This window comes from Chenopodium album, chromosome 12 (assembly GCF_948465745.1).
Source record: "Chenopodium album chromosome 12, dcCheAlbu1.1, whole genome shotgun sequence".
NCBI lineage: Eukaryota > Viridiplantae > Streptophyta > Magnoliopsida > Caryophyllales > Amaranthaceae > Chenopodium > Chenopodium album.
This window is the reverse complement of record NC_137845.1, coordinates 52,089,451-52,113,205: the sequence shown is the minus strand read 5'-3', so window position 1 is coordinate 52,113,205 and position 23,755 is coordinate 52,089,451. Positions and strand designations below refer to the sequence as shown.

At 35.8% G+C, this 23,755-nt stretch overlaps 3 protein-coding genes across 3 annotated transcripts; all 3 read right to left on the bottom strand.

Moving 5' to 3' along the window:
* Positions 1-6,613: 6,613 nt before the first annotated feature.
* On the bottom strand, positions 6,614-10,232 carry LOC145572579 (uncharacterized). Its single transcript, XM_081631546.1, has 3 exons — positions 9,380-10,232; positions 8,722-8,829; positions 6,614-8,289 (listed from the first exon to the last, which is right to left on the bottom strand). The coding sequence occupies exons 1-3, from the start codon at positions 9,893-9,895 to the stop codon at positions 6,934-6,936; spliced, it is 1,980 nt and encodes a 659-aa protein (XP_081487672.1). The 5' UTR covers positions 9,896-10,232; the 3' UTR covers positions 6,614-6,933.
* Positions 10,233-15,547: 5,315 nt separating this feature from the next.
* Positions 15,548-16,339, bottom strand: LOC145572578 (putative germin-like protein 2-1). The gene is made up of 2 exons (XM_081631545.1): positions 16,216-16,339; positions 15,548-16,098 (listed from the first exon to the last, which is right to left on the bottom strand). Exons 1-2 carry the CDS (start codon positions 16,337-16,339, stop codon positions 15,548-15,550), a joined length of 675 nt encoding a protein of 224 aa, XP_081487671.1.
* A 2,523-nt stretch (positions 16,340-18,862) lies between these two features.
* On the bottom strand, positions 18,863-19,793 carry LOC145572577 (germin-like protein). The gene is made up of 2 exons (XM_081631544.1): positions 19,670-19,793; positions 18,863-19,413 (listed from the first exon to the last, which is right to left on the bottom strand). The coding sequence occupies exons 1-2, from the start codon at positions 19,791-19,793 to the stop codon at positions 18,863-18,865; spliced, it is 675 nt and encodes a 224-aa protein (XP_081487670.1).
* Between the last annotated feature and the right edge of the window lie 3,962 nt (positions 19,794-23,755).

Sequence of the window (23,755 nt, the reverse complement as noted above, 5' to 3'; positions counted from 1 at the left end):
TTCTAAACTTGTTAGACATCTATTATATAATTGTAGAGTCACTTTTCCAACTTTAAAAAACAACACTTCAAACTCTTGATCCTCTTTTATTAACTTCTCTTTATTTTTAAATTTTTTTTTAAAAAAAAAAAACCTATAAATTTCCATTATAATTTTAACTATTCTATAACTTCACTAATAGCAACTCCAATTGTTATAGTTAGAGTCTTTCTTGCAATATTAAATGATCCCTAACTACAACCTTGACCATTGGAGCTAGAAAATGCAATTAACATGGCTGCTTGGAAAAAAAACTTGCTTAGTAAATAAATAAATAAAATGAAACATTAAAAAAAAATTAAAAAAAAAAGTTAATTAAGGTGGTGGGATTCATTTAAATAGTAAACTAATAGCTAGCCCTTGGAGCTCAAAATATCTAAAATGACAATTAGCTTAGAAACTTATGTGGTATGACAAGCTAACTTGCCGTTGGAGTTGCTATAAACAAATTCAATAACTCCCATAATCATACTTGCTAAAATATATTAATAATATCGTAGTATTAGAAAAACATTGATATATACGATTAATATATTCCGTGCTTTAGCACTGGTACACACTAGTTATTAAAATTAGATATTATTAGCATGTACGGGCCTGTTCTCATTAGATTAATTTCAGTTCATTTCAGTTCAGCTCTAATAAGTTCAGTTCAGTTCAGTTTATGTCTAATGATATTGCTAATGATATAAAGCCAAATTTCATACTTTTAAGCTTATATTACAACAACGACAATAATAATAATAATAATAATAATAATAATAATAATAATAATAATAATAATAATAATAATAATAATAATAATAATAATGACTATTATACGGTTATACCATATTCACTTAATGATTATTATACCATATTTCATTATTTGATGAGGTAGGAATAAAAATAGGATCAAGTTAGTTTTTAAATAAGACCAGCCCAACTCTTTGGTTTTTTTTTTTTTGAATTTTTTTCATTTTGAGAATTTTTTAAAAAGTGTTTTGTGTTCTTTTGTCATTTTAATATTTTATTTTTTTAATTATATAGTATATGTTTTTAAAATGTTTGGGGGTTCCATGTTTTTAATACATTTTTCATAAATATTTTAATTATATAGTATATTTTTCATAAATATTTAATATGTATATTTGTATATACACATATATATAATAATAAATAATCAAAGATCATTAATCCATATTTAATCACTAATTAATCAGTTCACTTCACTTCAGTCAATGAGAACAAGCCCGTACTATTTTAATGGTAAAATAAACTTGGGTAACCTTTTTCTAAGGAGCCATTTTAATAATTTAGTGTTTCATTGCAAATCAGATTAGCCAAAACCAAAAATGAACAATTTGGACTTGGGTTTTTAGTACGACCCACTATCCTCCCACTATATCAATCGTGCCATGACGGCATGCCCAACTTAGCTCAATAGACAATAATAAGGTTAACAAAATTAAAAGCGGAGAAAAAAAAAAAGGGCAAATGTTGTGGGCGTATCCTCCTACGCGGCGGCAGATGGCGGCGACAGCGGCGGGAGTCGGCATCGGAGTAACTATGATTGCAGTCGGAGCTTATCTCTCCTTCGCCAACATCGCCCCTCAACAAGCCCGTACTAAAGCTCGTAGCGAATTCGTCAGACAACGTCTTCGCAAATTCTTAGACGATTGATTCATTCTACACCATCTATCTTTTTATTCTATGCTTTTTTGGTTTTATTTTATGAAGGCAGTTTAATTGTATGATTAATAAGTTTATGTTTATTTATTTATTTATGTTTCTAGCTGAGTTATGTAATAACTTAATTGTGGATTTCTGAATTTGGTAATATTATGAGAAAATTACATTTTTAGGCAGTCTTGTTGATGATTTTGAGATTAACTTGAGTTTGGCTTGAATTAGATCATGGGTACATGTGTACGATGCTCTCTAACAAGTCGCCTCAAGTGGCAAATTTCAATTGAACACAACAGTAAGCCGGAATAGTAATCAGGCCTTTAAACTTTCAGCTCAAGACTCATCATTTCAAATCAGGAACTCTTAATCATTTAGTCTCACTTTTAGGGAGAAAAATAATTCATCAAAACTTTATTTTTAGAGTAACAACTAAAGATGGGCACGGGCCGTGCCGGCACGCGGGCGGCACGGGCCCGGCACGACTCCGGCACGGCCCGGCACGGGCACGGTGGCCGGCACGGCACGGCACGGCGGCACGCCGGCGTGCCGTGGGCCGTGCCGTGAACAAATTTTTTGGGACCGGCACGGGCACGGCCCGTGGCACGGCGGGCGGCACGGTGGCCGGCACGTGGGCCGGCACGCCGGCACGACCCGCCGGCACGGCACGTGGCACGGCCCGGCACGGCCAGGCACGGCCCGGCACGGCCAGGCACGGCACGGCACGGCACGGCCCGTGCCGTTGGAATATGGCCGTTTATGGCCGTTTTCCAACAGCTATAAACGGCCATATTTTCCACCCCATTTCCCACCCAAATCCCCTATAAATACCTCATATTTTCCTCCAAAATTTTCACAATTCATCAACTCATCTCTTCTCTCTTATTCTCTAATTTTCTTACTCCCAAATTCTCAATTCTCAAATTCCTAAAAAACATACAATCTTCCTCTCTTTTGTGAAAAGAAAAAAAAAATTCCTACTCTCTTATAAATTTTACATTTTTACTATTATTACTTGTACTAGTCTACTACCAAAAAAAAAAAAAAAAAAAAAATTGTTATATTTACATTCGGGAAATTAAAAATTCGGGAAATTATAAATTTGGGAAAGCATTGAAGCGTCATTGTAAGATCTAACTCAACTTTATTTTAATTTGTTATTGTTATTGTTATTGTTATTGTTACTATTATTAATTTATTATCATTATTACTATTATTATTATTATTATTATTATTATTATTATTATTATTATTATTATTATTATTATTATTATTATTATTGGAACTACTTAATTATATAAAAACTACTTTCTATTTTAATTGTGGGTTATTTGGATTGTTGAAATCTGTCTAAGGCGGGATTTGGGCTCTGGACAACGTCGCTCCTAACCTCTCCTACCTGGGATCTCATTGATCCAAGTAATCTACTATTATTATAATTATTTTTGAAAATTTAATTTATATAAAAACTACTTACTAATTAATTCTCATTGATCTCATTGTTGTTAATTGTTACTTTGTTATTGTTAGTTGTGTTATTATTATTAATTAATCATGGCATCAAACCCGAACGTTTCCTCCTCCTCTAGAAAAGCCAAGTCAACACGTAGGGAATCACCAAACCCAAACACTTCAATGTCTATGCCCCCCCCTAACATGCCCTTTCCCTCTCCTAACATGCCCTTTCCAAACACTTCCACCCCTTTCTTTCATCCCCAAAACACGGGAGGGCAAGAACAAATGGATGATATGGCTCCTTGGACCCAATTTCAACAAACCCAATTTCAACAATATGAATTTCCTTTTCCTCCTCCTCCTCCTTCCCAAGGTAGCCAAACACAAGCTTGCGGGTCGAGTGAACCATCCACCCATAATCCTAACATATTAGAGTGGTGTACCGAAGAGGATTTTGCTCAAACCAAAAGAAAGAGTGGATGTTGGGTACATTATCAATTAAGTAAAGATGGAAAAAAATGCAAGTGTCGGACTTGTGGTAAAATTTTCTCGGCCGATACCAAGGGAGGGACGGGACACCTTACTAGGCATACAAAAAAATGTGGTGGACCATCTAGTGATCCAACCCAACCTAAAATTTCTCAATTCCATCCACAAGGTTTCATTTACAATTACGAGAGAGATAGGGATGAACTTGGGAGAATGCTTGTACATGCAGAACAACCTTTTCTTTTCGCCGAAAATGATGCCTTCAACAACTATATTAACCGAGCACTACAACCAAAACACAAAAAAATGTCCCGAAAAACCGTTCGATCTGCTGCCATGAAGACTTATCTAGAGTACAAATTGAAATTAGTAAATGAATTAGCTAATCTTCCTTGTAGAGTTTCTTTAACCGCCGATGCATGGGATGGTGGGTACGGACTTCACTATTTATGTGTTACTTGTCATTGGTTAGATAATGAGTGGATGTTACAAAAACGCATCATTCATTTCAAAATGCTTGAATACCCTCATACCGGTCTTAACATTTCACATCATTTAATGGAAGCTATTGATGCATATAGTCTTAGGGATAAAATCATGTCTATGACTTTCGATAACGCAACTTCTATGACATATAGTGCGAATTTGGTTAAACCCCAATTAACCGATTTAGTATTAGATGGAGAAGCACTTCATGTTAGATGCATTTGTCATGTTCTTAACTTGTGTGTGAAGGATGGAACACAAGCAATTGGTCCATTTTATCACAAAATACGGAGTGCTATTTGCACTATTAATAGCTCTAACATGAGATATCAAGAATGGAAAGGTTTTTGCAGGCAACAACGGATTAAAACCATAAAAATAGCACCGGATTGTCCAACTAGGTGGAACTCCACCTATGAAATGTTGAGTCGGGCAATCGAGTACAAGGTTCATTTAACACTTTTTTATAATATGAAATATCCACAAAATGCTTTACTTGAAGATGATTGGGCTAATTGTGAAAAATATATGCAGTTTTTACAATTACTATATGGTATGACACATTGTTTTTCTTCTGTATATAATCCTTGTGCTCATTCTTTTCTTAGCAATGCATGTTTACTTGCACAACTTTTTGCGGAACACCGATCAGAACATGTTTATCGTGGATATCTTCCATCCATGGAGGATAAATGGCGTAAATATTACACCGATATTCCTAAGATTTATATTTTTGCTTCCATTTTAGATCCTAGACAAAAATATGATGGCACCTTTTTATTAATTGATATTTATTATAGTAACATGAATTTTGAAGATGATGTTGAAACTTTTAAGAATAAGGTGACGGATGAGTTTTTTAATTTATATAATGTTTATGAAAGTAAATATGGAACCGTGTCTCGATTTGCCCCTTCTCAAACATCCAAAAATGTAAGTAAACGGGCCAAAGGTTTATTTGCACAAGCTGCTAACTTGATGTCTAAGTATTCAGGTACAGAATCATCATCATCTAGGAGAACTCAAAGCGATGTTTCGGAGTTGCAAATGTACTTAAGTTACGACTTCATGAAAGGCATGGACGATGAAGAGAAGTTTGGCCTCGACATCCTCGATTGGTGGAAATCACAAGCCGTGAAACATCCAATTTTGTCGGCAATGGCTCGTGATATTTTTGCTATCCAAGTCTCCTCCGTTGCTTCCGAAAGAGCTTTTAGTGCGTCGGGAAGAGTTCTAGACGATAGAAGAACAAGACTAAAACCCGAAACACTTGAAATGTGTGTTTGCTTCAAGGATTGGTTGGATGCCGAAACTCGTTCTCAAGATCGTACTTATGCACAAAACGACGACGATGAAGGAACGTCGACTTCTTTTAGTTCTCAATCCACTCAATTGGCGGATGAACTTGAACCTCTAGGAGACGAAGACGAAGATGAAGACGAAGGCGAAGACGAAGGCGAAGACGAAGACGACCAATAATAATTACATGATTACATATTTACATTATACACTATTGTATTCTTTTTGTATTATCGAACTTCGTATTCCGTATAATAAATGAAGTTATTCAATATTCATACACTGTTGTACGATTTTTAATTATCATTACTTATTTTGTAATTTTGTATTATTGAATTATCGTACATTCGTACGGTCGTACCGGCTACCGTCATATAATAAAATAAGTTATTCTTCAATTTTTTGTGTTTTCGGATTATCGCACTAGTATTTTTTTTTTTTATTATATGCATTTTTGTTTTTAATTCGTTTTTTTTTAACATTTATTTTTTTTTTTTAAAAAAAAAAAATAAAAAATAAATTAAGGTCGGCACGGTTTGGCCCGCGGCCCGGCACGGCACGGCCCGCTAGGCACGTGGGCCGTGCCGTGCCGTGGGCTGGGGTGTGCCAATTTCAGGCACGGCACGGCACGGCCCGCCGCGGAGCCGGCACGGCACGGCACGGCACGGCCGCCACCCCGGCACGGCCAGGCACGGCCCGCGGCGGCACGGGCACGGCCCGTGCCCATGTTTAGTAACAACTCTCACATGGCAAATTCTCTAATGTCTAACTACTGCTATCATGGCATTCGGCTTCACTTTATCTACATGCCTTCGTCGACTGGCAGGGAGGGTACCAGGAAGTGTCTCGTAGGAGTTTTGCCCCTACATATTAACCAAGGAACCATGTTTATCTTCCACAACTAACAATCTGACATTTCAATTGTAGTTAAGGCAGCTTTAGAAGGTGCGCAAGCGTGTCAGACTTTACACTTCTGGTGTAGAAACCTGATACTGTAATTTAAACGCTAATGATGATCAAATGTGTAACAACGTAAGCATCATATATTTTGAACAGAATAGAGGATCTATCAAGCTAACTCTTTACAGATGGTTACAAATATAGGAATAATAGGATATTGGACTAGCTGCAAGAAAGATGACAGCACCAATTGCTGCTGTCGTAGAGACTTTAATGTATGAAATGCTGAACAGAGAACACAGACCAATCTGAACAGGGAAAGCCATCTTCTTTTAGAATGTACATGGGTAAATCTGACAATTTTGGCAATTTTCAAACGCCCCCCCTACACTAATCAAGTCTCCCTCCAAAAACAGAGAAGAAATGTTTCAAAGAAAAAGAAATAAACATGCTTCCTACTTTACAAAAACCCACATTGTCACAAAGGGCTAAGATAAAAATGGTGAAAGTGTGGTAGCATTGGCAACCACGACAAATATATAAATTAAGGTTTACCACCACGGGCAACAAGACAGTTGCCCTAGAATTCAAATCTAAGAATCATCTTCTCGATCTCCTTGAGTTATGCCCTTCAACTCTGCCTTCTTCAAGCCTTCCCCTAGCTCCACTTCCTTCCATCGTCATTGGTCTCTGCATTGCGACATTGCATGGCTCCCGAGATGGCCATGGTGGACCTCGTAGGCTGGATGGACTCGCACATTCTCTTTCCAATCCCAGCCTAGAATTAGGTAAACCATGGTCCCGTAAACCTCTTCCTGATTTATGCTTCTGTATCTCATCACCACAACTTTTCCTAGGAGTTTGCTTATCAATTTCATGACTTGAGCCATTACCCCACTCAACAATGTTAGATACGCTTCGAAGTAAAGAAGTGCTTCTTCTAGCTACTTGATTAAATATTGATTTCCTCCCTTTGAGTTGCTCATCAACTGAGTGTCTTTTGGAAGTTTTAGGTATCATGGGTGAACTAGTCAACTTGTAGTTGTTCTTGTAAGGATCGGCTACATTCAAATCTATGGAATGAAGATCACTTTCACCAGAGTTTTCACCATCGTCATCAGTTGTATTTTCAACTTCTCCCTCGTCACTCTCCTTAGCTTCACTTCGACAAAAGGCCAAATCTACATCTCTTCTCTGATACACAGACCCACATCCATTTTCTTTACTATTGGTTCTAAAGAATGATTCAAGCTCATTTCTCAGCTTATCAACCACTGCATTTTTTTCCTCATACTGAAGTTTAGCATCTGAGAGTTTCATTTGAGCTCTCTCCTCACGCAATGCCTCTGCTATTTGAAGCATTTCTCTTTCCTTTTGAATTTCTTCCTGCATTCTCAATGTTTCTCTTTTAATCTCTGCTACTTGAGCTTTATCTTCGCCGATATTCCCAGCTAGCTCATCACAGACCTGCTCAATAATTCCTCTTGCTCTCTTCTCACTCTGAAGTTCCTTCACTGCCTTCAGCAATGACAACTTAGTCTCAGAAAGCTCTTTGCCAAGCTTTTTATTCAGGCTCTCAAGTCGCCTCCTAAGTTTCCGTTCCACCTCAAGCTCTCCTGCTATGGATTCAACTGCAGCCTCAACTGCTTCCTGTTCTTTGTTCTTCCATGCTTCTTTTTCTTCAGCAAAGCGCTTCAGAAGGTAATTGATCTCTTTGCTATCAGACCGATCTTCCTGTATCATCTGATTGACCTGCAAGCGCGCCCTCTCAAGCTCAGCATGTAAGGCAGAGATAAGGGACATACTCGATGAAGGTTGATCTTCATGACCCCTCATGCGACTTATGATTTTCAGCAGCTCCTTCGAAGTGGTCAAAGCATTACTCACATCCTTCAAACGGGGTCTTCCCCCTGCTGTTGATCCAGAAGGGGTCTGGCATCGAGATCTAGTCTCTATCTACATAGTAAGAGGGGTAGACAAAAAAAGAAGACGAACTTCAGAAAACCTTCCACCTTTTATGACAAACCCTGCTTTGAAATATAAATAATAATTTATCGTGCTCCAGTGTGGTGCATCACCATATATAGATACATGACATTTCAGTCTTATAAACGCAATATTTCACTGTCTGACAATCTTGTACTGGATATTTTTACACTGTAATATTGGGCAGCAATGAACTGCATCATGTACAATAAAACATTTAATCTTGATATCCACAGACTTCCACATACTGTCAGTTATACATTCAGATAGCTTATCCAATACACGTAACAGGCAGACAAGTTATGATAATAGGCAGACAATGTGTTATCTCAAACAGGCATCAGAGCTATGAATTCAAATGGACATCCACATTTGTGAAAATGAAAGGAAACCACATTATACCTCCATAAAGCTGCCGTTACTAACGGAATCAAAATGCTCAATCTTTAGCCTCCTAGTGATAGACGACTCTCTTCTCCGGTGATTACCACTTCCAGGCCGCTCCGTTCTCTATAAGACCAATACAAATGTGTCAGATACAAGCATCACTAAAACTTCTAAAATATCAATTCAAAATGGACTACATTAACTTCATAGGAACGGCTTCAGGGAAACAATTCACATATATACATGGGTTGACAAGAAACATGACTTCTGCCTGAAGAAGCAAACATTTTTATCAATTGAAACAGCAAATAAAACAAATAGCAACAAAACATTTTTAGCAAGCAGACAACATACTACCTAAGAACTCAATAATCAATTTTCTTTTGATTATAAACAAAACCTAACTTCTAAACTCAAACCTTGCTTTGACCAAGCCAAACTCAAATTAACCCCCAATCTGACTCACTATCATTCCTAACAACAGTCAATTTTTGGATAAAATTCAATCTCTATCAATTCAAGAAAAACCCAAACCAAGCTATACATTGACATAATGCATGACACACAAACTTTGAATATGAATTTCCAAATCAATCTATAACCAATACAAATTTAAGCCAATTTATGTACAATGTATAACAAATAAATCAAATTAGAGATTAAAAAAACCCACCTCAGAAACAGGACTATGAGAAGGATCAGACAAGTGAGGAGGAAGAGAACCTGAATTATTCCAAGACCTCCTCAATTTATCCCTCCTCCCAACTCTCTTTTCTTTACAACTTCCATCCTCCCTCAAACTTGGAGAAGGTACCTCATTCATCTCCCACAATGTGGCTGCCAATTTCCGTGCCGATACCGGCGGATGCCCATGCCCCTGCCCTGACCTTGACCTGCCGGAGAGGCTCGGCGGATACCGCGGCGATGCGGCGGCTACTCTTAAAACAACTGAGGGTGACCTTGACCCCACCATTCTCCAACTTGGTACTGGCGTGGTGGATCCCCCTCCTCCGCCGCCACCTCCGCCGCCTCCGCCGCCGCTTCTACCGCCGCCACTACCGCCACTTCCTTTTTTTCTTACCAAAATTGCCCTTTTGAATTTGTAATTCTGGATCACAGATGATGTTGAGGAAGATGGTGAACAACCCCTTTTCCTGATCTTAGTAACATCCCCCATTAGCCCATCCATTTTAATGCAACTTACCCAGGAAAATTATGAGCTTGAATTGGTTAATTTAAGCCATTTTGAACTCAAATTGGAGTAAAGTTTAGTAGTTTTAGTGGTTTTTGGGAGATTTGGGAAGTGGTTTTTTGGGAATGTGAAATTTAGTTAAAAAAGACAGGAATTTTTGGATCAAAATCTGATCTTTTTAATTGGGGGAGGTTGAGGAAATGATGAGAAAAAGATAATGGGTATCACAAAATGAAGATAATAAGGGGGAAAACGTGATTAGAGCTGGCGATTAAGAGGGCGTAATGAAGAAGGAAAGAGAAAAAGAAAGAAAAGAGAGCATATGATGGTGGTGGGAGGTTGAGTGTATAATGTCATGTGAGAAAGATGACATGTAAATTTGTGTATGGCTAGAATGAAAAGTCAAAATTCCCTTTTTTGGACTTAAAGACTTTAACTTTTTTTCTTTATTTTTGAATTATTTTGGCACATTCCTTGTGTAGCTTGAGAATGAATAGGGCTATGCTAAATTGCGTTTGTTTTGGACAGCTTTTGGTAGTATTGTATTAGTAGAGGTGGTAGTTTGTTACAACCCCATCCATTAGTTGGACTTGTTGTGGACTACCTCAAGACCCACCTAAAAGACAAGCCACCAAGGGTCCCAAGCCCCCCTTTTGGATTTGACCTTAGGTTCAATCATCTTCCATGAACGATTGTTATAAGTTGTAGGTCGGTCATGCTATAGTTAATGTACTGGTATTGTCTAATTACTTTCCGAACTAAGTATTTTTTAGTGTTTTACATTATATATGATTTTAAAGAAACTATGTCGGAATTTTGAAAAAATTGTGGTGTTTAGTGAAATTTTCTAGGGTAATTGCTACTAGTTGAGGTTATGTTTTGGAAAAGCTAGAGGAAAAAAAAAAAAAAAAGCTTTCGAAAGGTTTTTTTTTTATAGTTTTTTTTTATTAAACTATTTCAACACCTAATTTTATCTTATACTAATGTTTAGACAAATAACATTTACTAGTTAATAAGCTTTTATAACCAATTGCGATCCGGATAGTACATTGATTCAATTTTAATTAGTCAAATGATTTGGGTCAGAAGCAAAATCACATTGAAGATAGGATCATTGTAAGATCGGTCAAGATTGTGCATAATTGTGTTTGATCCTATAAAATCATGTATGATCCTACAATTGCGATCTTGATTTTACAGTTGGATCATTGTTAGAATATTTAGGATCGTATAAATTATTCAAGATTAGATGGGATCGTACGGGATAATGTAGGATCAAATAGGATTGTACAATCAAACTTACTACTCATTAATAAAATGAGCCTGAAAACAACTAATCTTTCCCTAAGCCTAATAAATGACAACTCAACTACATAATTAATTATACATGAAGTTTTGCATTTTTATTGCGTAGATGTGTATCATTTTTATTACTCGTTTCTCAATATTGTAGGATTTAAGATCCAATTTACCAATTCGATCCTACTCCTGACCCTCACCAATCGAACGTGGTATCTTGATCTTAATAACCTTGATTATTAGACCAACACGACCGGTAGAACATATTCAAATTAAGACCGCATACAACTACTTAAATTATATTTGTAATCTTGTCGATTTATTGCATCCCTATCTTATACTTCCTCCGTTTTCTTTTACTTGCAACACACCTTTTAAGCACGCAGTTTTAGGAGATGATTAGTGAGGGTAAACAAGCGATTTTATCAATATAATTTTAACACGAAGATTAGAATAGGGTTAAGTATCATTTGTAAAAATTATAATGAATAATTTATCCGTTTACATTACATAAATCCGACCTCAAAACACGTGCCACAAGGCTGTGTTGCAAGTAAAAAGAAACGGAGGAAGTAATAAGTTTGAGAAAACACTTATGAATATAAAATAGTGTGATGACAATTGTATCCTTAAAATGTTTGTTTACTTATATGCCCCTATTGAGATGATGTTAATTGTATCTAAGTTTTTTTGTTTGATTAAATGACTTAACTTTTATGGATATTGTTTGGACAATTTTACCTTATGCAGTGTTTATTTACTTTTATTTTCCCACAATAATGTAAATTGCTTTTTTTTTTTAAAAAAAAAAAAAAAAAAAAAGCAAAAAACAAAAACAAAAACTGTTAAGAACAATGTGTAGACATTTATACCTCTAAAAATGTTTAAATGATTTAACTTTTATGGATATTGTTTTGAAAACGTTATTACCTTCTACGGTGTTTGTTTACTTTTATTTTCCCACATTAATGTAAAATGCTTTCTTTTAAAAAAAAATTAAGAACAATGTGCATACATTTATACCCCTAAAAATGTTTATCTACATATTTTTCACTCATAAATGTTACCAACAACAAAAAATGATCTTTAAACATGGCTAGCTGTGGCGCGCGCGACGCCACTCTAGTATTATCAAAATTTTAAATGGGTGTCTTGAATGTTATTATAAAAAAGACAATTAGATAAAGGAAATTTAAGTATTTTTTTCAAGAAGGTTTTGTGTGAGTCCGTTTCACATGAGTCCACCACCACCGACCCAAAAGAGCCCAAACCAAGACCTTAATTGCAGTATTAAGAGATCCAGAAGCAGCAAGCCATTGATGAGTAAACTACCGTAGTAGTAAAAGCTCGAATTTCGAGTAAAACCATTGATGAGTAAAACATTGAACTCTGCCATTAACAACTTGAATTTTGAACACCGCCATTGAACTCTGCCATTGATGAGTAAAACCATTGAGTAAAAGCTCGAATTTCGAGCTCGGTTTGCTTTTGATGGAGAAATGATTCTTGAACTCCGCCATTAACAGCGTCAACCAAAAGTTTTGATACTTGAACACCTGCTTTCGTCGCTTCCTTCTTCGCTTTCTCTAATCAACAAAATACTAATCGATTCAAATTACATGATTTCTGCAACTAATAATGTGAGTTGCAGAGAAAGATGATAGAGATGGTGGGTTATTGAGGAGAGAGGAAGGAAGGAGGGGTTTTAATACCTGACCATTATAATCTAATTTCTGATACATTTAATATATATATATATATATATATATATATATATATAACCTATTTTCTGACAATTATTATTTAGTATTTGATATTTTTAATTTAATATCTGACCATTATAATATAATTTCTGACCATTATTATAATCTAAGTTCTGACTATTATTATCTAAGTTCTGATCATTAAGATTTATTTTCTCCTCAATTTTTTTTATTGTTTGTATGACCAGACTCACGGGAGTCCGTTCTACACAAAACTTTTACATTTTTTTTCTAAAAAAAAAAATCCTCACCAATATACGGTTGGATTGATGGCAAAACTCAATTGAAACTAAATTCATTCCCTTAAAAGCCAACTCCTTTGGACATCACTATAATTTGTTTATTTTTGGGGGAAAACTTCACTATAATTTGTAATAGCCAATAGTTCTCGCATTTTCTCATTTACTGCTTCTCCTATAATCTAATGGTTCGTGTTGTTGTCACCAAAAAAAAAAAAAAAAAAAAAAAAAAAAAAAATAATAATCTCATAGGCAGGCTTCCCCCCATGTTAAATCTGTATCTAATGAAGTAACATTAGGAACAAGAAGTCAACAAGTGAAAAGAATGTTTTGCACCAAAAAAAAAGGTGTCGGCAGAAAGTTTTCCACAAAATCTCCAACTCAACATTGACGCCCAATCACAGACGTTAGGACTTTGGTTGTATTTGTTACTCAATTAGGGAATAATGCTCCATTTCTTATCCACTACTTGAACTCTTCGATCATTTGTAAATTCACCATGATTTTTTTAGTTATACATACCCAAATCCACAAATGTACGTCGTAATGTTAGTTGAAGTGTTGAACATTGACTCTTCTCATTTTATTTTTAAATGCACCATATCTCTCCTACTATGTTTTTTCTTTTTCTTTTTTTTTTTATTTATTTATTTTTTTAATGCTCCATATCTCTCTTACTATGTTACGATATCCTTTTTTTTTTTTTTTTTTTTTTTTTAACTCGATACTATTTTGTATTAAAAAAAGTTATATACGGTCATCACACATTTAGAAATTGTTATTACTTACGGTGATTAAAAAGACCATATTAGAATGGACTAAAAAAATTTAACCGGTAGTTTACTAGTTCCGATTGTTTTGATAAATGATTGTTTATGTGATTCAATTTCTTATGTACAATAAATCAAATCAAATCACTTTATACTATATGAGTAGTTTTATTTAAAACACTTCATAATGTACGCACTTTGTAAAATATTTCAAAGGATATGATTGAAGATAATAAGAAGGAATATTTGTCAAAGATAACACCACCTTTCACCGGTCTTCCAAGAATAGAACGACCTTTAAATTATTCCAAAATAAAACGACCTTTGATACACATCTGCCAAAAATGAAACCAAAAACTTATAACCTGTTTTACGGGTTACATATGACACATGTTACATGTGTGATTGGTTAATATAATTTAATTTAATTTAAAGATTTTTCTCTAATATTAATGATTTAAAAAAAAAACCTTAAATCAAAAACACTTTTAAAAAATCATTAAAACCATTTTTTTTTTTTAAAAAAAAAAAAAAAACTCCCCCTGCCTGACCTCCACCATATGGTCAGTCGGGCTACTGCTGGAGTCGAGTCGGATTGGAACATGGAGGTAGTGGCCGGAATCAGGAAGGGGAAGGGGTTGGTGGTCGGATTTGGGGAAGGGAAGGGAGATTGTGGTCGGAAAGCCACCATAATTGACCGAGCCACCCAAAAACCACCACAAGAATTTGGGGTTTTATGTTTCGGGTGGTGATTCGAGGGGGGAAGGGGTGGAGACGGTCGTCGGAAGGGCGAAATTGGTTCGCCGACATAGTGGAGGTGGTTTGGCGTCGGCCGATGGGGAGAGGAACGTTTTCGAGGGGGGGAGGAGGGTTTTCGAGGTGAATAAGAAGGGTTTTAGGGCGGGAGGGAGGTGGTTCAGTGGTTGGAGATGGTGGTCAGTGTCTGGGAGGAGGGGTGCCGCCGAAGCCGGGGTTGGGGCTCTGGTGGTTATGGGGAGGCTCAGCGGTGGGGTTGGCTGCTAGGGAGGGTTTTTTTTTTTAGTTTCAGTTTCTTTTTTTTTTATTTTAAGTATTGTTTTTTTATTTTAAGGTTTTTTTTAAAAAAAATTTTAATAAATTGACTAATAACATTGTGACACGTGTCATTAGTAACCTTTTTAACAGGTTACCAACAAGTTACGTTTCATTTTTGGCAGATGTGTATCAAAAGTCGTTTTATTTTGGAATAATCTAAAGGTCGTTCTATTCTTAGAAGACCGGTGAAAGGTGATGTTATTTTTGACAAATTTTCCTAATAATAATGCTCAAATCAATGCATGCATCGAAAAGTTATAGATGAAAAGAAGAAAAAAAAAAGGATCAAAGTAGTAATTGATACTATAATTAATATCCCATGCATAGTAGGATAGATTTATACCATTGTGAAGCAACGTTGACAAACCAATAAGGCCATATCGAACACTTGGTTATTTATTCAAAAATTAAAAGATAAGCAAATAATACTAAATATAGAAGTGTCTACATATGAAACACCACATAATAAGCAATTTGTATAAATAGTCCAAAGTCGTGGAAGAATTAGGAGCTAAACTTTGATTGGAGCTTCTTCACAATGTATTTATCTAGCTGGAAGGCCTTACTTAGAACATCCACAGAGATAGGTGGCTTAGCCCCGAACACGGCGTTAGCAATAGTGACCTTGCCAGGGTTTTGGCTGCTTAACCCGGCAATAGCAACAGCAGGTTTTTTTCCAGCATTGAATTGAAAATGAATGAGACCTTGTGGAAAAACAAAAACATCGCCTTTGTTAAGCACCTTCGCGAACAATTTGTTATCGCTATTTGGGAGGTTGGAGGTTACGAAACCAACGTAGAGGGTTCCTTCCAAAACGGTAAGGATTTCACTTGCACGAGGATTGGTGTGAGGGGGGTTTAGGCCATAGGGCGCGTAGTCAAACCTAACCAAATTTATGCCGAGGGTGTTGAGCCCTGGAAGTTTTAACACGGAGGTTGCTGTAAAACTGAAACCTAACATGTTGTTAGTGTTTCCTGGCTTGTCTAGCCCTTCCAAAAAGAAATCCTCGGGTGTGGCATCCATTGGATTCTTACAGAAAAATCCATTCACAAACACTGCAAATTAGTTAAAACCGTTAACATCAATTTAAAAATAAAGTACTAATCTATGAAAATAAAAGTTATTCAAATCGTTTGGATTTATTGTGACAAAAAGGAAAAAAAAAAACATACGTTCTTTGTATGGATTATTAACCGCAACACAGAAGTCTTGTAATTGTGTAGGATCCGTCGCGTAGGCCATATAGGAAGACATGGCAAAGAAAATAAGGCAAGCAAGAAAATGACGAGCTTTCATTTTGTTTTTTTTTTTCTATGAAATTTTTATATTACACTCAATATATAATTCAAATTCAAGTTGTGATCTTTGCATGCTAAATACGTAGTTGAGGTTAGGGAAGCTAGATTTTTTTTTTTTTTTTTTGGTGCACATGAGGGGGTAGGCCCCAGGAAAGCTAGAATATGATTTAAAGACGTACGTAAATACGTAGAATTGGTCGTTAATCATAAAACTAGAGTAGTTAACTAATGTAATGAACTTCTTCACTTAACAGGTAATGACTTTGTCTATCTTGACTCAGACAAGTAGGATACTTAATCAAATAACTACTAGTGTGTGGTCCGACCAATGCCTCGGGTTGCTAGTTTGTACTTGTTGGTTTTGAGTTTAAGTCTTGCTATAAACATGTTTTAGTTGTCAAACTCAATCATTACATAATGGAAACAAATAGTATAATAAAACACCATTTAACTTATCTAAATTAACTATAATTTTGTTGGATAAAAAAACACAATTAGTTAATGGCTAAGATGGTAACACTTGTAACTTAAGACTTGTATATTTTGTTTTAGGAACGCTTTTTAATATACAAGTATAGATAAGTATAGATTTCCAATTAGGTTAAAGAATGACGTTTTAATGCAATAGACTTTTCATAGGTGGATTTTCTAATTATATGAAAAAAAAATTAAAGGATTTTTTTTTTTTTTTTTTTTTTTTTTTTTTTTTTTTTTTTTTTTTTTTTTTTTTTTGACAAAGGTTATATAACCAGACTTCAAATGATCAATATGGACCAGTAGCCCGCCTCTCCTTAGTAGCCATTAGATGGGCAGGCTGGACCATATCTCTTTGCACTTTAATACAAACAAACAGATCGAGCTGACTACAAATGCGAAGGATGTCTGCTGCTAGGTTCTGTATGTCCATCGGGGCAGCGTCTGGGTTGTGAAGGGCTTTGACTATCTCCTCGCAATCCGTTTTGACAATTATGTTTTTGTGCTTGGAGCCTTGATTGGTATTTGGCTGCTGCAAATAAAGTTGCAAGTTTATTATCCTACTTACGTATCAATATTTCATTTCATAAAAAAGCTGAAACAATACGAGTTTATCCTACTTCGTATCTATATTCAATTTCATAAAAAAGCTGAAACAATACAGGCAGGTATTATGAGCAAAATCAATTATTTCTAACAAATCTTGGATGGAAAATTAATGTATTAGCCATTAGGGGGGCAGGGGCAATAATCCCAAGCAAGTTATACGTACGGAGTATACTTCATTAGTGATGGTTGAAAATTTTATTCGATTTTATTTGTCATTTTTTACATGCTACCAAATGGGTTACGTTGTTAATGTATTTTGTACTTCATATATAACTAGGATCGGATTTAAGATTTAACCAATAGTCTAGACCTTGTGAATTCAAGATTATTGATGTCACTATATGTAATTACTACGAGTACATCTTGATGTTCATACATTAAAAACTCCCTCGCCCCTCCGATCCCCTGGCACAAGTACGTAGTTCAATTTTTCGTACTGTCTGCCTTCTTATTCGATCTTCTACTCGTAGTATTTTGCTTGTTTAATCGTAGTACAAATTCAAGTACTGAAGTCTGAAGCTAACATCGTGCAACAATAGCTTAGAAAGAAGGGAAGAAGCGGCAGCCATCTTCATATCAACTTTGCTTAAGAAATTTATACAGTAACAAGTCTAAATATGAGTACGAATGTTGTTAACCTATATATCCACGGTCGATTTGGACATAAGCAACGCATTCTTTTCGACAATGGGTGATGGCTCTGTATCAGTATATATAGTTTGTATGAAACTATCTAACCTACATTTACAACTCACAATTATATGCTGTCTGCTGTGGCCTTTGATGAGCTGTCTATACAATTGGTAAATTAATGCCTATGTAGTGTAGGGTTTTGAATTCTTTGTTGCTCGTGTCATGCTTAATAGTCAAGATTAACAACGACTATGAGTTACTAAAGGGAGTATCATAGTGAAATATTGAAAACTGTACGAGTCATTCATATTTCACAAAATTATAATGTTAGTTTAAGTGTTGAACATTGACTCTTCTCATTTTATTTTTATAAGCTCCATATCTCCCCTACTATGTTAAGATATAGTTTGTTTTTTTTTTTTTTTTTTTTTTTTTTTTTTTTTTTACTCGATACACTATTGTTTACTATTCCGTATAATTAAAACTCTAAATTATATACATCGTATATGCATTCATCACACATTTTAGGACCAAAGTACGTGATAATTGTAGTAATACTTTTCCATATAATAATTCAAATTTCTAACAAGTAAATATTAAAATATGGAAATTAATATCCCATGTAAAGTAGGATATATTTATAACATTATGAAGCAACGTTGACAAACCAATAAGGCCATATCGAACACTTGGTTATTTATTCAAAAGTTAAAAGATAAGCAAATAATAATACATATAGAAGTGTCTACATATGAAACACCACATAATAAGCAATTTGTATAAATAGTCCAAAGTCGTGGAAGAATTAGGAGCTAAACAGTGATTGGAGCTTCTTCACAATGTGTTCATCTAGCTGGAAGGCCCTGCTTAGAACATCGACGGAGATAGGTGGCTCAGCCCCAAACACGGCGTTAGCAATAGTGACCACACCAGGGTTTTGGCTGCTTAACCCGGCAATAGCAACAGCAGGAGTTTTTCCAACATTGAATTGGAAATGAATGAGGCCTTGTGGAAAAACAAAAACATCACCTTTGTTAAGCACCTTAGCGAACAACTTGTTATCGCCGTTTGGGAGGTTGGAGGTTACGAAACCAACATAGAGGGTTCCCTCCAAAACGGTAAGGATTTCACTTGCACGAGGATGAGTGTGAGGGGGATTAAGGCCATAGGGTGCGTAGTCAATCCTAGCCAAAGATATGCCGAGGGTGTTGAGCCCTGGAAGTTGTAACGCGGAGACTAGTGTAACATTGAAACCTAACATGTTGTTAGTGTTTCCTGGCTTGTCTAGTCCTTCGAAAAAGAAATCTTCGGGTTTGGCATCCATTGGATTCTTACAGAACAATCCATTCACAAACACTGCAAATTAGTTAAAACCATTAACATTAATTTGAAAAAAAGGGATGCCCCACTTTCTCATGGTGAGAAACAGTACAAAACTTTATCACATGACATTTTGTAAATAAACCAACAACTTTATTCAATTGTGAAGCGCATAATAATGAAAAAGTTGTTGAAGTACTAATTGATGAAAATAAAAATTATTCAAATCGTTTGGGATCTATTGTGACAAAAAAAAAAAAAAAAAAAAAAAAAAACAAAAAACAAAACATACGTTCTTTGTTTGGATTATTAATCGCAACACAGAAGTCTTGTAGTTGATTAGGATCCGTCGCATAGGCCACATAAGAAGACATGGCAAAGAAAACAAGGCAAGCAAGAAAATGACGAGCTTCCATTTTTTTTTTTTTTTTATTTCTTATGAAATTTGTATGTTACACTCAATATATGTGAAGGTTTATTTCAAATTCAAGTTGTGATCTTTGCATGCTAAATGATCCCTTTATATAGTTGAGGATAGGGAAGCTAGATTTTTTTTTTTTTTTGGTGCACACGAGGGGCTGTGCCCGAAGGAAGCTAGAATATAAATCAAAGACATACGTAAATATGTAGAATTGGTCTTGAATCATGAAACTTTCTTCTCTATTAGTTTAGTTTTTCAATAAGAGTAGTAAATTAATGTAATGAACTTCTTCACTTATCAGGTAATAACTTTGTCTATCTTGACACAGTCAAGTAGGATACTTAATTAAATAACTATTTCCATTTTCCAATTAGGCTAAAGAACAACGTTTTAATGCAAAAGACTTTTCATACGTGAATTTTCTAATTATATGAAAAAATTAAAAATCCCAATAAAGTTGCAAGTTTATCCTACTTACGTATCTATAGTTCATTTCATAAAATAGCTTAAATAATACGAGTTTATCCTACTTACGTATCTATTTTTCATTCATGAAAAAGCTGGAACAATACAAGAAGTAATTATGAGCAAAATCAATTATTTCTTGTGTAAAAAAAACAATTATTTCTAACAAATGTTTGATGGAAAATTTAAAAATTAATGCATTAGCCATTAGGAGGCAGGGGCAATAATCCCAAGCAAGTTATACGGAGTATACTTCATTATTGAAAGTTTAAATCACAAGTTATTAGTAGTTTTTGCTTGAAAATTAATGTATTAGGCTGGGGGGTGGCAGTGATGGTTGAAAATTTTATTCGGTTTTGTTCGTCATTTTTTACCAGCTACCAAATGGGTTGTTAATGTATATTGTACAAACTAGGCTCGGATTTAAACAATAGCCTAGACCTCGTGAATTCAAGATTATTGATGTCACTATATTTACTACGAGTACATCTTGATGTTTAGACGTTAAAAACATTTTCGTACTGTCTGCCTTCTTATTCTTCTAGTATTTTGGTTGCTTAGTCATAGTACAAATTCAAGTACTGAAGCTAACATCGTGCATTCGTGCAACAATAGCTTAGAAAGAAGGGAAGAAGCGGCAGCTGTATCCACTTGCTAACATCGTTCATCTTCATATCCACTTGCTTAAGAAATTTATATAGTACGAGGTGTACAGTCTAAATATGAGTACTGATAGAATATATGATAATATTCTAGATATTATTCTGTATAGAAGGATATACTTTGTGAAAATTCTGTAAATATCTTTTGAGATATTCTAACGTGATTAGACTCATCCTTGTAACCCTATATGAATCAATAGAATACACTCCAATCTAAGGAGTTTGAAATTATCTGACATGGTATCACAACCTAGATTTTAGATCCAACCTAGCTTCCGCAAATAATTATTTTCCTCTATATATCTAAGCCCTAGCCGCCACCCATCATACTTCCCTAGCACCCCCTAGGCCGACCACCATGACTAAGGATGCAGACTCTTCTTCGACTGATTTTCATCCTGCTTTCAAAGTTAACAATATCAGATTTTCAATCCCTTTAACTCTTGATCATGAGAAGGTTCAATACTCCAATTGGGTTGAATTATTTGAATGACATGCACATGCATTCAACGTTCTTGATCACATTGAGTCCAAAACTAAAAAGCTTGCTGATTTATCTAATGCTTTGTGGAATAGACTTGATTCGGTTGTCAAAAACTAGACCTGTGGCACAATTTCTACCGATTTACTAGAAACTGTATTGTGCAAAGGGGATACGGCGCAACAACTTTGGGATAAACTCAAAGCGATTTTTCAAGACAACAAGACTACTAGGGCGGTCTACCTTGAAAATCAATTTAATCAATTGCATCTTTCGACATTTTCTGACATATCCTCATATTGTCGAGAATTGAAGAATTTAAAGGATCAACTTGCCAATGTTGATCATCCCGTGTCGGAACAAAAACTTGTCATTCGCTTGGTTTCAGGTCTTGTAAGTACAAATTTCGACATCGTTGCTGCAATGATACAACAAACGGAGCCCTTGCCGAATTTTGAGACTACCAGGTCTCGATTATTGCTTAAGGAATCGAGACGCAAAAATGACTCTACTGCTTCAGCATCATCGTTTGTTGCTCAATCCAACGGCTCGTCATCCAACACCTCCATGAACCCAGCATAGCAGCATCCTACACTGGCAAGCAGGAGTGGCGGTGCAAGTGGTCGAAGCCGAGGTCGTGACCGGGGTCCGCAACAGCAAGCCCCTTAGTGGGGCTACGCACCTTACCCGCACCCACAACAACAGTGGGCTGCCGCACCTAGGCCCAATCGAGCACATCAACACACCTAGTAGCCTTAAGCCTACTACTCAGGGCCCCCATAATAGCAACAACACTACCAGCCCCAAGGTTTGGAGTATGGTCCGACTATGACTCCGACGGAGCTAGGCAATGCGTTTGCCACTATGGGTTTCAAAAATTATGACCCATCTTAGTGTATGGATTCCGGCGCAACTTCTCACATGACTAATCAAGTCGGTAATTAACTCTTACCCCTTTTTAATTAAGTACACATAATTATAGTCAGGTGGGTAACGGTCAATGCATTCCAATTATGGGTTATGGTCATTCTACTATTGCTAATAAATCCCTAAATTTGTGTGATGTTTATTTAGCTCCACAAATTATCAAAAATCTAATTTCTATTAGAAAATTTACTTCTGATAATTCTGTGTCCATAGAGTTTAATCCTAGTGGTTTTTCTTTGAAGGATCTTCGAACGGGAAAGGTAATAACCAGATGCAATAGTACGGGGGATTTATATCCAGTCACAACTTCGTCATCTTGTCTAGCAACGTCTCTCACAACTTTCTTTCCTTAAACATGGCACAAACATTTAGGACATCCCGGAGCCCCAATTTTAAACTTTCTTAAGAATCGAAATTCGATTGAATGTAATAAGGAGCTTGACTCCAGTATTTGCGTAGGTTGTCAATGGGAAAACATGTTCGTTTGCCTTTTTATAATTCTAATAGTAAAACCTTTTTCGCGTTTGATATTATTCATGGTGATTTGTTCACTCTCCCATTCGTAGTGAAAAAGATCATAAATATTGTTTCGTTCTTTTAGATGATTACACTCATCATGTGTGCATCATTCTTCTTGTTTAAATTTACAAGTCTCAAGCGTTTCAAACTTTTCTTAATTTTCGACAATATGTTCTCACTCAATTTGAACGTCCTATAAAATCTTTTCAAAGTGATCATGGTCGTGAATCGACAATGACCCGTTCATATTATCTTGTTGATTAGATTTTCACTTCTATTGCCCACTGCACACACATTATTCCAAAATGGCAAAGTCGAACATATGATTTGTACGATTAACAATGTTAAGCGTACCCTATTATTTCAAGCCTCTCTTCCCCTTCTTTTTGGCATCATGCCCTTGAAACGACAACTTACCTCATTAATATTTTACCTACAAAAGTACTCAATCAAATTACTTCCGCTCAAGCCTTATTTAGGGTTGTTCTATTCCATCCTACACTCATCTACGAGTCTTTAGATGTTTGTGTTTTCTAAACCTATCCGCGACTACTACTCAGATCATAAGCTAGCTCCGCGATCTACACCATGCATGTGTATTCTTAAGATATCCTTCCGAGCGTAGGGGTTACAAATGTCTTGATATCTCCACCAATAAAATCATAATTTCTAGTCACGGATTATGATTTTTTCGGGAATGATGATCCATCTGCATTGATCCAAAATCAACAACTTTTGCACACTCCTTGCTCTCCCCATACGCCACACACACCCTCAAGGTAGCCCACTTCGCAGGCAGGCTGCGGTACCCAGTAAGCTGCCTCAACCCACCTGTGGAGCACATTACCAAAGCAGGTAGACCCAGCGCACGCTGGAATGCCATCACCCCAGGCAGTGCTGCCG

What these genes read in the sequence shown, in the direction of transcription:
- LOC145572579 (XM_081631546.1), bottom strand. Translation starts at nt 9,895, where the DNA reads ATGGATGGGCTAATGGGGGATGTTACTAAGATCAGGAAAAGGGGTTGT. An exon ending in CTCATAGTCCTGTTTCTGAG is followed by an intron (nt 8,830 to 9,379) that starts GTGGGTTTTTTT and finishes TTGGTCTTATAG; the next exon opens with AGAACGGAGCGGCCTGGAAG. An exon ending in GTAACGGCAGCTTTATGGAG is followed by an intron (nt 8,290 to 8,721) that starts GTATAATGTGGT and finishes CTTACTATGTAG; the next exon opens with ATAGAGACTAGATCTCGATG.
- LOC145572578 (XM_081631545.1), bottom strand. Translation starts at nt 16,339, where the DNA reads ATGAAAGCTCGTCATTTTCTTGCTTGCCTTATTTTCTTTGCCATGTCT. An exon ending in TAATAATCCATACAAAGAAC is followed by an intron (nt 16,099 to 16,215) that starts GTATGTTTTTTT and finishes ACTAATTTGCAG; the next exon opens with TGTTTGTGAATGGATTTTTC.
- LOC145572577 (XM_081631544.1), bottom strand. Translation starts at nt 19,793, where the DNA reads ATGGAAGCTCGTCATTTTCTTGCTTGCCTTGTTTTCTTTGCCATGTCT. An exon ending in TAATAATCCAAACAAAGAAC is followed by an intron (nt 19,414 to 19,669) that starts GTATGTTTTGTT and finishes ACTAATTTGCAG; the next exon opens with TGTTTGTGAATGGATTGTTC.